This window comes from Macrosteles quadrilineatus, unplaced genomic scaffold (assembly GCF_028750875.1).
Source record: "Macrosteles quadrilineatus isolate MER2022 unplaced genomic scaffold, UCM_ALF_1.0 Scaffold_83__1_contigs__length_474695, whole genome shotgun sequence".
NCBI lineage: Eukaryota > Metazoa > Arthropoda > Insecta > Hemiptera > Cicadellidae > Macrosteles > Macrosteles quadrilineatus.
The window spans coordinates 291667-308234 of record NW_026542676.1 but is presented as its reverse complement, the minus strand read 5'-3'; the positions used below and the strand labels follow the sequence as shown (position 1 = coordinate 308234).

General features: G+C 36.0%; 1 protein-coding gene across 1 annotated transcript; it reads right to left on the bottom strand.

Moving 5' to 3' along the window:
* Nucleotides 1-752: 752 nt before the first annotated feature.
* Nucleotides 753-1445, bottom strand: LOC128982030 (uncharacterized). Its single transcript, XM_054401069.1, has one exon. The coding sequence runs from the start codon at nt 1443-1445 to the stop codon at nt 753-755; it is 693 nt and encodes a 230-aa protein (XP_054257044.1).
* Between the last annotated feature and the right edge of the window lie 15123 nt (nt 1446-16568).

The following is a 16568-nucleotide window of genomic DNA, read 5'->3' as shown; positions in this document are numbered from 1 at the left end:
GGCATTCAATGCTCGGTAATCGCCACATGGTCGCCACTCATCATTCTTTTTAGGTACCATATGAAGTGGTGATGACCATGGGCTTTTGGAACGACACGCAGTTCCATTTGCTACCATGGATTCAAACTCTAATTTGGCAATTTTATATTTATCCGGAGCTAACCTTCTTGGTCTTGATGAGACTGGTGGGCCAGGAGTCGTATTTATGTAATGTACTGTGTTATGAGGAATAAATCTTGGTACTCCTAAAGGTTTTGTGATTTCTGGAAATTCCAATAACAGTGGATAGTTTGATGGGTCGGAAGTAATTAATTTAATACTAAATTGCTGAGTATTCATGAACTGACATTTACTTTTTAATTGTGTAATGTTGTCAATTAAGAAACCGTTACTACAATCAGGTAATAAAGAATAGTGAGCTAGGAAGTCAGAACCAAAAATTGGAGTGCTTACTTTAGCTATTATGAAATTCCAGACTAGAGTTCTTTGTAGACCAATATTTAAGTTGAGACATAAACTACCATAAGTGGGTATTTCAGAGTTATTTGCAGCTCTGAGTTCTATCCCAGATGGTTTTAAGGGTCTTTTGACAAAATTTATTGGTATACAACTCACGTCTGAACCAGTGTCTATCAGAAACTTATAGCCAGAATTGTTATCAATTACTTGTAACCTGTTGCTGTGGTTGCTGTCAACTCCGGGTGATTCATGAGTTTGGCGTCTAGGCACATGACAACTAGTCGACACCGCATCTAGTTGCCTAGTTCGTTTTTTGTAGAAGGGTAAGAGCAAGGAGTCACGCATTTGGTGGCACGTGATCCATAACGGTTATGATACCAGCAGTAGATGTCATTGTGGGGTGAGTTACTATGCTGTTTACTGGACTGGCTTTGACTTTGTGATCTGAACTTACTATTTTTATATGTCATCAAGTCATCTGAGAGACAGTTAACTTTCTCCTCCAGCATTGAAAGTTTCTCCAAAATTGCCTCAAAACCTCCTCCTTGATTGAGATTGTTGTGACTATGTGGGGTCTGAGAAAAGGTATTCGTTGGCTTACCTCGGTTTGACAAAATAGCGTCACAGCTTATTGCAGGTGAACTCAAAGGTTGAACCTCCTGAATCTTGTCCGCTGTAACTGCCAATGATTCGGTACTGACCCCAGCGCCTAACTGGGTTTGCAGGATGCCTTGAATATGCACAGGAAGTCGTTGCATCCAGATGATCCTCAGCAAGTCATCTTGTACGCTGCTGCCGGCTAACGATTTCAGTCTTCTGAGAAAGTGGGATGGTGTATCTGTCCCAAGTTCTTCTTCTACGAGTAACTGCTTAATCCTCTTATGTTCTGATACTGATAATCTTCTTATCAGTTCTTCTTTCAGGCTCGTGTAAGGGTTTTCCAGATTTGGGTTTGAGAGTAAATCCTCTATTTCGGAAGCAGTCATCTCATCTAAGTGTGTCACAACGTGTGTGAAACGAAGGCTCTCATCGAAAATGTTCCATAAAGAGAAAATCGCCTCAATCTGTATGAACCAAAGTGCTGGTTTCTCACGCCAAAAATTGGGAAATTTTAATTGTGGAGATTGCATTGAAGTTGTGTTGTCAGACGGTCTTGGATTTACTGAATTGTTTCTTTCTTGAGTTTTCTGATTCATTGGATTAACCAAAAAATCTTCTTCTGAATCACCATTTTGTCTTGAATATTCAGAGTCAACTCCAATGACATCATTAAGTTGTTTTCTGAGATCTTGGTTTTGCTCTTCCATCAGTTTTAGTCTAGCCAATACTTCTTCATTGATTTCCATTATGTGTTCTTGATGTGTTCAATTCGGGGTCACCAATTTTAGTGAAAAGAACCTCATTTTAATGGGATAAATACTTTAAATAAAAGTCTAGAGGTTTCCACTAAATATTATTGTTTAATTTATCATACTTTTACAAGTAATTAACAATTAATTGTTTAGAGCAAATAAAAATGAACCACTTTGGTTGAAAAGCCTAAAAGAATGTCTCTTTGTTCATTTTTCTTTTCATAACAACCAAAATTCAATAAACTATTTAAAACATCTGTCAGCTGATAAATCTGTCAGCCACTACATAACAATAGGTCTATAGTTTGAAACATTCGATCCGTCTCCAGACTTGAAAATTGGGTCAACAAAGGTCTTTATGAGGCCATCTCGAGCTTCAGCTCCACAGACCTTTGCAGAAGCTTCGGTCACCAACTTCACGCATCTCTCCGCTGCTTGGGTGTGGACAGGCAGCATCTCTGATAAGACATCCCACTTCAGAACTTCTTCTGTTTTGATGTAGGTTTTTATTTGATCATCAGTAACATCTTTTAGAAGAGGTGGGGAAAGTAATTGGCAGTTTCTCCAGTCAATCGACTCTGTGTAGTCTGTTGCAGAAAAGTTAAACTTTGGTGCCACGTATGCACGAACTGTTTTTCTCTTTTCATCATTTTATCTTCCCTTTATAATACGGTGAAGGTCCAGTTCCCTTACGTGCTTTCTTAGGTCTTTCGTCATTGTTATCATCTAGATGTTCGGAATGGGCGAAGAAACTATTTCTCTCGATAACAGGATCCACTATAGCTTTAAGTTTATTTTAAACATTTTTGCCACCAAGACTGATATTCGAATATATAATAGGTTAACGTACCTTGGTCCGTCTTCAGTCTTATTTTAGTCAATGGATGACTAGTTTCGGGTACAAAGACCCATTGTCAAATCCTTTTCAAAACATCATGTAGAAGCTAGTCAAAAATCCGACGGAAGTCTTCATCATTATATAAATACAAGTTGACACATAAAGTTCATTATTTAAAAAACACAAGTTACGGAACATATAAGACGATTGATAGGCCGGCCACATTTAACACGGGACAAACCGACACAGGTTACACGGCGGACACGACAGAACTATCCATTGTCCAGTTGGTGACATTGACCTTGGGGGAGGGGGTACGTCAGCTGATAAAGACTTGTATAAGCTCTGTTGTCAATGCTTGCAATTCTATCGAATAAAATATTTGAACCAAAATTTAGTTTTTCATTCAAGACGTCTTGAGGGGATTTTTTATTAGCTTTATAAATTTCTAAACTCTCTAAGACGTTCATGAGAGGGCCTTTACTGCATTTGTGCAAGATTTGTAAATTATTTCGGCAACTATTGACATTGTGATTGGTATTAATTAAATGTTCTGCAAATTTGGAACGTTGTAGTGACAGTTTTGGTTTAGGGAGATGTTCTTTAAACCTGGTGTTAAAAGAACGTCCCGATTGGCCTATGTATAATTTTGAGCAGTCATTGCACGAAAGTTTGTAAACACCTGTATCATCTAAATCATTATCATTTTGTTTACGGCTGTTTTGGCTCAAATGACGTTGTAGTTTGTTTGACGTTTTACTGGCTAAGGTGATTTTATGTTTCTTTAATTCGTTTTTTAAGGTATAGTGTAGGTTGGCTCCGAATTCGACAGATACAAAGTTGCTGGGTTTATCAATCGGTTTACTAGTTTTGTTTTTTTGTTTGTTGATTATCTTATCAATAATACTGCTGGGGTAGCCATTGCTAACAGCTATATGTTTCAGAATGAGGTACTCAGAGTTGTAGTCTTCTGGTGACATTGGGATTCTTAACATTCTGTTAACGAAGCTGTTGTAAGCTGCCATTCTGTGAGCTTGTGGATGATTAGATGAGGCATGAATGGTGTGATCGGTAGTAGTTGGTTTCCTGTATATTTTGAATTTTATGTTGTCATTGTCTTTGGTAAGCGTTAAATCCAGAAAGTTTAAAGATTGGTTTAGTTCGACTTCCAAAGTAAACTTCAAATTAGAAGATATGTTATTTAAATAATTATTCAGAAGCTGCAGTTGTCTGGAGTTGCCTTTAAAAACCAAGAATATGTCGTCCACATATCTTTTGTAAAAAATTATATTATTGCAGAGTTTATTACTGTTGGAGAAAATGGATTCATTCTCGAAGTGGTTCAAGTAAATTTCCGATAATATGCTGGACAGGGGAGAGCCCATAGCCAAGCCGTCGTTTTGTAAATAGAATTTGTCGTTAAATGAAAAATAGTTTTGTTCTAAGGTGATTCTGAGTAAGGTAATCAATTCATCAATTGCTTCGGGGCTAAGTTCGGAGTTTTTTGACAGGTTGTCTCGAGTAATATCTAATGTCTTCTTGATTGGGACGTTGGTATATAAATTTACAATGTCTAGTGAAGCCAGTAGGTGTCTATTTTGTATTTTTACGTTGGAAAGTTGTTCTACGAGGTCTATGCTGTTTTTTAAGCTATGGTTATTCTGTAGTTTTACATGGGTTCTCAGCAGTTTGTCGAGCAATTTGGCAATTTTATAAGTAGGGGCTGACGTGAAGTTGACTAGGGGTCTTATGGGCATTTGCTATTTATGGATTTTCGGTAAACCTCTAAGTATCGGAGCTGTGGGTTTTATCATTTTTAGATGATTGCATCGGTCGCCGTTCAAAATTGATTTGGTTCTGTTCAATGCATTTTTTTAACCTGGTCTGGAATGTGTCTGTCGGGTCTTTAGATACTTCAGTTATGTTATTGTTCTTGATAAAATCTATAACTTTGTCATTGTATACATTTTTGTCCATAATGACAATGCATTGGCCTTTATCTGATTTAGTTATCAAACAATCGTTAGATACTAACTTTTCTTTAATGCATTTAATGGTGTTTAGATCGTGTTTCAAAACTTTTTTCTTGTGTGTTTTATTAGTTAGTATGGAACGAATCTTTTGATCAATAATGTGTCTAACAAAATTTTTGGAATTTTCATCTTGGATTTTGTCAATCGCTATTTCGGCATTGAGTATTTCTGAAACTAGGTTTTTACTCTAGTTACCCTGTTGGAGGTTATGTTTTAGGCCTTTATTTAGGACATTCATTTCATCATCTGTGAAATAAATGTTCGTGCAATTTTTCACTCTTGGAAAAAATTGGTGGTTTATTATGAACTTTTTCGACAGGTGTGCTTTGTTGTTGGACTAGTTTGTCTATTTTATTTTTCTGTGTGCTGGTTTTCCTTAAAATTATCAGCAGACGTTTGTGGTGCCACTAAACTGTCAAATACAATAATCATATGTTCTGTATTTATTTTAATCATGTTGTTTATTATTTTAGTTATCCTAGCAACCTAGGTAACAACAGTTTTTCTGATTTCACAGGGTCATTTCCAAAATACATGCACCTTTCATGTTTTAGAATATGAAAATTTAAATCTGAAATTATTACTTTTAACACCTTACCTTCCCATTCTCTGATATTATGGCTTCACTACTGCAGGTTTTTCACTTGGGTAAAAAAAAATATTGAAAATTGTTGATTAATGTTTGCAATGCACAATAAATTTTCCACTCTGTTACCAATTTTTAAATCATCATAACTAGTGGAACCCCGTCGAAATCGACGGTTAATCTTGGGGTTTTATGTAAATTCAGCTAACTGCGATGGATAGAGTGAAGTCATTAAAATCTTAGTTAAATGAAGGGAGGATAAGCATTAATAAGTATGACGATTGTGTTCCATAAAAAACGTGATTTATGAATTCGTTTAACACAATATTTCCTACCTTTTTATCGGCTTTAGAATTGTTTGTTCATGAGTTTGTTTCATACCAAAGCCACTTTCACTATATGGGAGAATGAGTTCAAATAATTAGTCTATCATGTTACGGAAAGAGTCAATTTTATTACTAACCACTAATTCCATCTGCTTTATGAAAATCATTCAGATTGTATCCTGATTTATAAGTAATCTTCATCTTTGGTCATAAAAATACAGAATTCTATCAGCATATTAAATCAGTTTTTTGTTTGATAAAAATATCTGATTCTCTAGAAAGCAGTAACATTCTTACTTCGATCTCAGCAATTTTAATTCCTTCTCTTGCCACATCGACCCGTGTATTTAATCATCCTGTTCTTACTTGATAATTCATTAACTTGTGGGGTAGTTTTGCCTTGGCCATATAGATCACATAAAGCTGTGCATGTATTTCGTGGATTGGAATTAACCATAATTGTAGGAAATTTTATCACATTTTCGGAACCAAATCCATAACCTAGTACGGTAACAAATTATGCAAATGCAATGAGATGTGATGACACTGTTGTGTTTCCGAATGTTTTGTATGTAGTGAGGTTTAAATGCGTTCTTCGACCTAGCTACATGTGTACATCAAAGTAAAAATTGTGTACACTTTTTTTTAATACCTGAATTGACATTAGTTCACCTACTTTACCAAAACCATAGACTCCGTAGTTAGTCTATTCCAAAACTTAAACACAGCTCTCATCATCAACCTACTCATCTATGACAACCCGATTATCAAAAACTTTTATACCAATAAATGAATCTCAGGTGTTCTTTCTTGAATTAAAAAATAAATTATGATTGAAAGTAGGAAAAAAAGGCAAGTGCCAACCTTACAATATATATAAGCTAACCCGATAAGGAATAGTTATGTTCCTTAGAAATTTATATGTCACACTTATTTCACAATTAAAAATTTTCTAAGAGCAATAAAGCATAGATTTTTGAACAAAACATTTAAAACGTATCATAAATCCATCATTTTGTTGAAACTATAAAAAACTTGCCATGCAGTGGAGAATCCATTTAAAATCATAAATAATAATGTAAACATTTAATTTTGACAGTTTCAGTAGACCTTTGAATACAATTTTAATATTAACAGCTGGTTCATTAAAAGTAGTGTAACATTATCCACGAAACGGCACACGGAAGATTTCTCAGGTGCCGTTTGACGTCACTAACTGTTGACGTCACTTTGAGGAAACACCAATACCGCAACGATACGAATTTGAGCCATCGGCCTCGGTGGTGCAGTGGATAGCGTTGCGAGCTGATAATCCGAATGTTCCGGGTTCGAATCCCGTCGGCGGCACTAACATTTTATCAACAATTTTTTCATATCAGCAAGTTTGGTTGGTTTGGTTAGGTTATGACAGTTAATTTTATAATTAAAAAATTATAAAATTTAATTTTAGGCAATTATAATTTTATTTTATGAACAAAACTATTTTTTAGATTAGTAAACCTTTATTTGATTTTTCCATTATCAGCACGTTTGGTTAGTTTGGTTAGGTTATGACAGTTTAATTTAATAATAGGAAATTATAAAATTGTCTGTTTCTTCAGACGCAGCAGTTAGTGACGTCAAACGGCACCTGAGAAATCTTCCGTGTGCCCCACCGCATTATCCATATGGTCGAAATGTAAACAAAATTGCAGAGTGAACTTTAAAGGCCTCTGGGGCAGGGCCCCAAGGAAATTTACCTCGTTTATCTTTTTGAGAGCTCACCTACTGACCAATACCTTTCTTTAGACACCCCTACCAAGTTTCTACGCCCAGCCGTTCTCTCAAATTAGCTGTGACAAAACCCTCGTTTTCCTCCATAAGAATAACATGGGATGGGAATTTAAAGGCCACTGGGGCAGAGCCCCGAGGGAATTCTCCATGTTTCTCTTTTGATGGCTCATCTACAGACCGGGACCTTTCCTTAGACACCTCTACCGAGTTTCTACGCTCAGCCGTTCTCTCAAAATAGCTGTCACAAAGAAAAACAGTTTCAAATTAATATATAGATTATTAAATGTTATAATTTTGTATATGTAATTTGTGTTTTTAGTTGATAGTTATCATTATATGAAATAATACAATGTTGAATAGAAGGTAAAATTATAATTTAAAGTTTTATTGACATGTTTTGTTCCACTCTGTTACTGAAGTATTGGATACTCTATATAAGTTTTTTTATTTGTCGAAGCTACATACTTATATAGTTTATGCAACTAATATATTTTGATAAAGGAATGTTTAAAATAAAAATAAATATATTTTTTAAATTAATCTGGTTGTTGTTATTGGGATTTTTAGCCAATTTGAAGAAAAGTAACAGAGTGGAATAAAAATTGATATTATCTCAAGATACAGAACAAAATAATAGGTTTAAAAATAAACAAACAACAAAAGTAATAAAATTAATGTTTATTCTATGTTAAAAATACAAAATTACATTTTAGGCATTTTAAAAAATTACTTGAGTTGAGTTCTGAAGAGTAACTTACTGAACAATATTCAAAGTTTTTGGTACTAAGTTTTTGGTACTAACAAACAAATTGTTTGTAACTCTAGTGATACAAACAACGCTTTAAGAGCTTTTATTCTCACCCATGTTATTCATTAAGGCTCTGTTGTTATATATTGCTCTATTTTGTTGGTTCATTATGGAAATATGTGATATCACAATGTACGGTTGAATTGGCATCACATTACTTACTGGATACTGAGTTCTTATACACGTGTTCCAAATTTTTTATTTTCCTCCAAAATGGACTCTTTGATATTCCTCGTGGCTGCCTTGCTTCCTTCGAAATCTCTTGCAATCTTCTTTTTATTTTTGGGGATTATAATTCTGACTAATAAGAAATTGCGGTGCTTTTCACAACTTGTCCCAACTTTCACCTATGTTGCATTACTCTTGAACATTCATTGCTTCGATTTAAATTTTATTTTTCTTACTATACCAATCTCTTGAATGTGTTTTTCAAAAATTGCGTTGGATACTGATAAGACTATGTGTGTTATAAGACAGGTTTCATCGGTAGGATTAGTTAAGGTCCCAGTTTTGTAAGAACGGTTTTCAATTAATATGCTGTCTGCTGAAGAATGAGATGGCAAATCAATGATATCTTCTTCATTCTTTTTTGGTTGTTCGTCGGCACAGATGGGGCATTTAAATCTTTTGATGGTTGCATGCACAGCATATCCAGCAAAATATCTGAAAAGTAATACGAAATTAAAAACTTTGTCTAGTGGCTGTGGTTGTACGTCAACGGGGTTGATTGCAATACTCGTGCTTTGCCAAACGAAAAAACAAAATCACAAACTTCCACATTTATAACATTAGTATGGCAGTATCTATATTATCTATCTAATATATAAAATTCTCGTGTCACAGTGTTTGTCTGCAAACTCCTCCGGAACGACTTCACCGATCGTTATGAAATTTGGTGTGTAAATTCTGTAGGTATGCGAATCGGACGTAAACTATTTCCCGTTTCGAAATTCTTAAAAGGGCTCCGCCCCAGTGGCTCTGGAGTTTCCCATGTTAACCTTATGAGAAATGGAATTAATGAATCTTAACAGCTGTTTCAATTAAACAAGTTGGTTCTGTTCTATGATGTTCAATAGCATTAAAGTTACAAGGATTACCAACAGGGTGCAGCACTATTATTTCTTTTACATTTATGACAACAGCTAATTTGCAACCAAAAGGTGAGTGAGCGTAGCGAACGAACTTCAACCTGGAGGCGAGTTAGCGTAGCGAACGAGCTAACCTGAAGGCAAGTGAGCGCAGCGAACGAGCTCCAACCTAAAGGTGAGTGAGCGTAGCGAACGAGCTCCAACCCAAAGGTGAGTGAGCGTAGCGAACGAACTTTAACCTGGAGGCGAGTTAGCGTAGCGAACGAGCTAACCTGAAGGCAAGTGAGCGCAGCGAACGAGCTCCAACCTAAAGGTGAGTGAGCGTAGCGAACGAGCTCCAACCCAAAGGTGAGTGAGCGTAGCGAACGAACTTCAACCAGGACGTGATTGAGCGATGCGAACGAGATCATCTTGAAAATTAAACGTAACGGTACTTTCTTTCCATCGGTCTGTCTTAGGGGAAACCTATAACTTAGGCGATACGAAGTTCGCCGGGTCAGCTAATTAATCTATACTACATTTAATAATTTGTTGGATATTTGTGTGCAGTAAATCGACCCCTAAATATTTTTATAGGCATATTTGGTATCAATTTTAAGCTCTTATCGTTTAGATGTGCCTTTTACGGGTATGAATGATATACCACGAAGGCCCTTCGTCCTATAGGCTTTAAAAAATCAAAGTTTGTGCTGAATTGTTTTACCAATCATCTGAACCTTTTCATATTTATATTTGTTAGAGAAATTGATAGGAACAGCTAAAAAATTATTTTAAAACTTTTATAAAGTATTTTTTTCAGGTATACCGAATGATTTGAACTACTTACTATATAACATTACTTAGAGCAGTGATATTCCCCCATAATTTCTATTGAAAAATGCAGTGTACCGATGGTACACTGGTACAGCAGCTCGTCATTTTTAGCAGTTTAATGTACTTATCAAAACATATGAAACCTAGGAACTTGAAACTTAGTACTAGTACTAAGGTTTGTTTTATGTTTTGATACGTATGTAAAACGATATGTAAATTTAGGATAAATGAATTTTTCAATATTTGTTTTGCCTTATGCTATTTCTAACAAACCTAATATTTACACTAGTCGTTAGATATACGGGTTTAATTATCAGAACACTTATGTAACACCAACGCATTTTATGTTGTTCAAGATAACCATGGATGAAATTTGAAACTGAGTTTAAGGCCAGGGGGTTGTGGTTATTTAGTCAATGGTAGTGTTGACGTTGCCCTCCATGACTGCCACTGCCACTGTTGTGCGCCGCCGCCGCCGGCCCCTTCCGCCCGGCGTTGTAGTGAAGTTGCGTCGTCTGCTGTTGACCCCGCGCTGTCTGCATGCCCGACATCAGCGCCGCTGCACCTCGCTCCGCTATTTTCATATTGGTTGCTATGGTTACCGCCTTTTCAAAAGTCAGCTCCGCCTCGGATACCGCTCACAAGCCTATCCCTCAAATAATCCGACAGATTGGTTTTAAACTCGCAAAACATCGACAATTTCTTTAATTGCACTATGTAATCAGAGATTGACTCATGTTCTCTCTGAGTTCTCAAACTAAATTTATAACGTTCCGTTATAAACGATGGAGTTGGACTTAAATGTTTTTCAACTAACTCCACAATTTGACCAAATGTCTTATCCGCTGGCTTATCCGGTGCGCACAAATTCTTCACTAAATTATATGTTTTCAAACCCATGACCGTTAACAAGGTAGACACTTTTTTCTCGTTCTTAATGTCATTAGCGTCAATAAAAATTAATAACCTCTCTATATATGAGGACCACGTTTCTTCAGCCGCATCAAACGCATTCATAGACCCTATAAGACCTGCAATTTTATACTCGTTAAATAGTCTATCTATACAAGCTGGTGAAATTCCTGACATATAAATTAATTTACGACTCACCGAATGTCTCGTTACACTGCAAACTCTTACCTCCCGTTACTGTCCTATTAATGTCCAGTTTGCACTTTTTCACTCTCACTGCACAGTTCACACACAGTTCCTTGAAGTCGCGATCACGACAGTCCTTCCACTGATGGTCGCACAATTAATTGTTCACACGCGACAGCCCTTCCGCTTGCCGGTTACGTGAATTCTCACTGCCTCGTCGCCAAATTGGAATGTCCGGGGTTTAAGAATGAAAATGGAAGTAAATAAATACACATTTTACAGTAATAAATTGCCGCGGCCGATACGGGCGGGACTAACACGGAGATGGTCACATAACGGGAGCTGCTGGAAGACTGTGAGGAAAAGCCAGGAAAATAGGAGCGTGGTCAGGCTGTGTTCTGATTGGTCGGTTGAGGGTGGCGTGATGATCGGACCACGGCAACGGTTTATTCACTCAAACACTGCGATCATGATAAATACATTGACAATAGTTATACACAGCAAGGTGTACTATATGAAATACACTACACTTCAAACTCAAGCTCTCTGTCAAAGTAAAATACTTAAGCAAGTTAGTTGATACCCTTTTTTTTTTCTTTGATATTGATCCTGACTGAAAGCACTCATTAGTGACAAGTCTTGCTTTGGAACGTGGAGTGAGGTTTAATTTATTGGGTGTAAGATTATGTTTAGAATCTGCTCTGTAAGCACGTTTTTTTATATTTTTCATTAGATCTTTTTAGTTTTTCGACCTCCCTTTTTAGTTGAAGCACTTGCCTGGCCATTTTTAGTCTATATCGGTTCCTCGCCTTACCCCTTGTGGGAGGCGTTTGCTGAGTTGGTGTTGCAGGAGGTGTAATAGGCTGTTCTGCTATTTCAGCTCAAACTTTCTATTTGCGCTGACGTTTGTATTTTTTCCAACGTTTACGAATTTTCGTCTTTTCTTGATCCGTTAGAGTCGCCACCAGTTTTTTCTTTGCATGATATCTGTAACATAAACGTAAATTATTACTTAAACAATATTTATTCTTATTAAATTAAGTCTAAAAAAGGCTATTATTACGCCAATTATGTATGAAATTGAGAAACGTATAGGGACCAGACCAATTTTTAGAATTCGGTCAGAGTTAGGCTCAAACCTAACGAAAACCTAGGTTAGTGTTAAACCTAACAAAAACCTAGGTTAGGTTCAAACCTAAAAAAACCTAGGTTAGGTTCAAATTTAACCTAACCTAATTTACCAAAACCTATTTAAAATAATGAAAAAGTTGGTTAAGTCCATGTAACTGAAAAGTACCGTACTGAAATTGATATTGGCGAAACCTAATATAGGCTACTTACAGTAGCCCAGACAGGGATTCAGCTAGGCAGTGAATATAGCTGTATGCTAGCAACCAGAGATAAATAGCCTAAATATTTTGTTATATAAGGATAGGGTTATTTAATATAGGCCAAGATACCTTTCCAGATCTTTAATTCGAGTTAGTTCTTCTCGTCCTGGGACTTTCTTCCTCCTCTCTCTGTACCTCTTCTGCTTTTCAGCATTTGTCATCGGCATCTGAGAATATTTAAATTAGACAATAAATAAACATAACAATAAAATTATAGGCTTAGTGAATCAAAGGCCTTAAAAGTATTAAATTGAACAAAACTGCAGAAAACACGGAAAATACAAAAATTCCCTTCTGTTACGTAAGATAGTGGAAAAGTAACATAGTGGAAAAAATAACCTTAAGTCTGTCATGACAGGCTCCAGTTTTCATTAATGCACTAGATAATTAGCTATCCAGAAAATGTAGATTTAGTATGATTATTAACATTTATAATGGAATTATAACTAGGATTTGATATAGCAAATAAACTGGTAACATAGTGGAAATTGTTAAACTTAAAATCTGTACCGTAATCTGGGATTACTTAAGCCACCAGGATCATTTTGCAGAGCCATTTTTCCCGTCCTAATGTTGGCAACAATAATTGAGTTTCAGAGAAGGTTTAGACGTCAACTAGTCCAGTTTATCAGTCAGTTTTGAATGCTATTACTAACGACATTGTAATTATCGAAGGTATGTGTATAAAAATATCAATACTTAAGCTAATTTTTACTCAAACTTTAACAGCTTCCTAACTTTGGATACCGACAATGTATTTGCAATTGTTTTTCAATATCAAACCCTCAGACATAACCTAAAACATTCGTCTTTAATTGTGTTTTCATTTCGCAAATTATTTCATCAAAGGTTTTTTTTTGTTTTTTTTTCACTTTTAGCTGTTTTGTGTCTGGGGTAACAAAGACTACCAAAGAGTAAGTGGCTTTTGTTACCCCAAACATAAACAATCATACTATATACGGTACCTGCATTTTAAAACCTTTCAAATGTTTTATTTTTGAAATGAAATAAAATAATTATTAAAATAATAAATAAATAAATAAAAATAATAAAAACATAAATATGGTAGGGAGTATTTTAAAATAAAAATTATAGTACAAGGACATGTTTTGTACATTTTTTTTTAGATGACCCTACAAATAAAAAACGGAGACATCAGGTGCATGGAGGGAAATTTGTATGAGGATGAACCCAAACTTCGAACAACTTTCTGAAGCCCAAAAAACAAATATGGTAAGTTAATCTATCTTTTTATGTTGCAATTAATGTATATGCACTTGTGTATATGCATTTGGCATTTGTTAAGTATGCAGGATTGCTGCAATGGGGATATAATTTTATTTCTATAAAATAAAGGAGCCAAAAAGGCACTGGATGAAAAGGGGGATTTTGGGGTAATTTGATGTTTCACAAAAAAAATGGTTTTAAATCATTTCAAATTATGCATTATTCTATTGATGGAATAGGATAATTAATAAAAACTGGATTGCAATTCTTAAGTAAAACATCTATGACCATTTTCATCCTAACTTATAATTCACAGAGATATAAAAATCAATGGATACTAATACAAATTATGTGATAGTTCATTAAACCATCTTGTTCTGCCATTCAACGCTCCCTTTATCACTCATGAAGTATCGTACAAATACTTTCCTGACCTCTTCGCCTTCTTTTTTGCCTCGTCCAGTTGGAGCATGTTGTACATCTTGTAAACCAGCGATCGTTAGGGCGTCTTCAAAGTTATACCCGTCACGCACTCTGACGAAATTGTGAAGAATGCAGCATGCTCTAACAATTTTTATGGCCAGTTCTTCTTTGACATTCAGTGGCCTATGGAAAATCCTCCATTTGTTAGATAAAATGCCAAACGCACATTCGACATACCTTCTTGCCCTACTAAGGCGGTAATTGAACACTCTTTTCCCTATGCTGTGTGGTGTACCAGCAAATGGTCGCATTAGATTGGTATGTATTCCAAATCCTTCATCGCCTAATAATACATATTGCACCGCTTCCAGCATCGAAGAACACAGAGGCTTTGGTGTGGGTAGAGGTAGACTACCATTAACAATGTTCTCCCGAAGTGTTGTGGATTTGAACACAGTAGAATCACAGTCTTTGCCATACGCTCCAATGTCTACGAACAAAAATCGATATTCAGAGTCTGCTACTGCGAGCAGAATTAAAGAGAAATAATCTTTATAATTAAAAAAAAGTGAGGTACTGTTTTCAGGTTTTATCATTCTCACGTGCTTCCCATCTACCGCACCGATACAGTGGGAATTGTGTTTCCCTTTCAAAACCGCGGGCAACTTGTTTAAGATGTTCAGTTGTTAAAGGGGGGAGACACTCTAGAAGTAAGGTCTTCCACAACACATCACAAACCTCGTTCACAATTGCTGATATTGTAGACTTTCCCATTCGATAGGTGTAATGTAGATCTGTAAATGAGTTTCCACTTGCCAAATACCTGGAAAACAGAAAAAGGTTATAATATACGTTATACTCACTCACACGCTCGTAAACACACACACACCCAGACAGACACAGACACGTACATGTCTAAGGGATTATGATTATATATTTTTACTTTCAGGTAAAACATTGATCAAAAAGTGGACTAATCTGCGGGACAGATATAATAAATACTTAAAGAAGGTCCAAGAACAAAGTTCTACGGGTTCTAAGGCAAAGACTGTAAAAAAGTATATATACAGAGAACAGATGTCTTTTTTGATAGAAAATATCATAACAAATTACGCTGTCTCTAGTTTGGACATCACTCAGGAAGGTGAAGTAAACGGTGCAACAGATCAGCAGTCCCAGAACAATGACGCACCAGCCATAGAAATCGACTGCCAGATAACTGCACCAAATAGGAAGCGAGGCCAGCCAAAGTACACAGCCGTAGAGAAAACAATCATGTGTAAACTGAATGAAGCAGAAGACCGCCACCTGAACTTCTTCAAAGGAATCCTCCCGTCACTGCAACTCTTAAGAGCAGATGATGAAGTAATCCGGTTTCAAAGCGGTGTCTTAAATGTTCTACAGGACATACATAAAGCTAGACAACCTGTAGCGGCAACCCCTCAAACTGGATATAACTTTCAAGCATGGAACATGAACTACCCCCCTCCACCAGCTTATCAAAATCAAGTGAATTACAACCAAATGCCACATTTTGCCACTCAGAACCCACAGCTTCCCATCAGTTCATATCCTACCACTTTAGGCAGTGTTCCACCTACTCGTCCTGAACAAAACAGATACCCACCCGATGACTCTAGCATTTCAGCTGCATCCGATTTTTTCAGAAATCAACTTTGGGAACTAGGCCAACCCTTTTGCAAATCCGTAATGAGGAATATTTATGAAACCAACATGGCCCTTGTGTATTTTGATATCTTGTTTGCACTAGTTATTATTTCGTTTAGAATTGAATTTATTTCATAATGATTGATTTTATATGTTGTACTGATTTTAGGAAACCAGGTTTGGAAACCAGGCCAACCGGTTTTTTTATTCCACAATAAAAAGTTTTTTTTAAATATATCCCTTGTATTTTTTCACTACAAGAAATTAGTTTGCAAGAATATCCTTAGAATTGATTGCAATTTCATCAACAGGCCGACTGATTTCATAAGTATGATTTCATAAAAAAGGCGGAATCTTCCACTTTCGTAAAACATTTGTGAAAATAACTTATGTGAACACTTCATACATTAGTACATAGTACAATTTGTACATAGTATTATTTGCTATCAAACATTAGTTTTTAAACAGCGAAGTCATGCCTTCAGCAAAGTTATTTTGTAAAAATTAACCAGATTTCTTTGGAAATCAAGTCAGCTACATAATTTGTATGATACATAAGATACACCTTTTAGCGCAAAACGTACCTGAGAGTAATGGCAAGTCTCTCCACCGCTGGGACGGCATCTCTCATCTTGGTGTTCTGTTTCATAAGCCTCCTTGCACTTTTACTAACAGTTCATCGAAT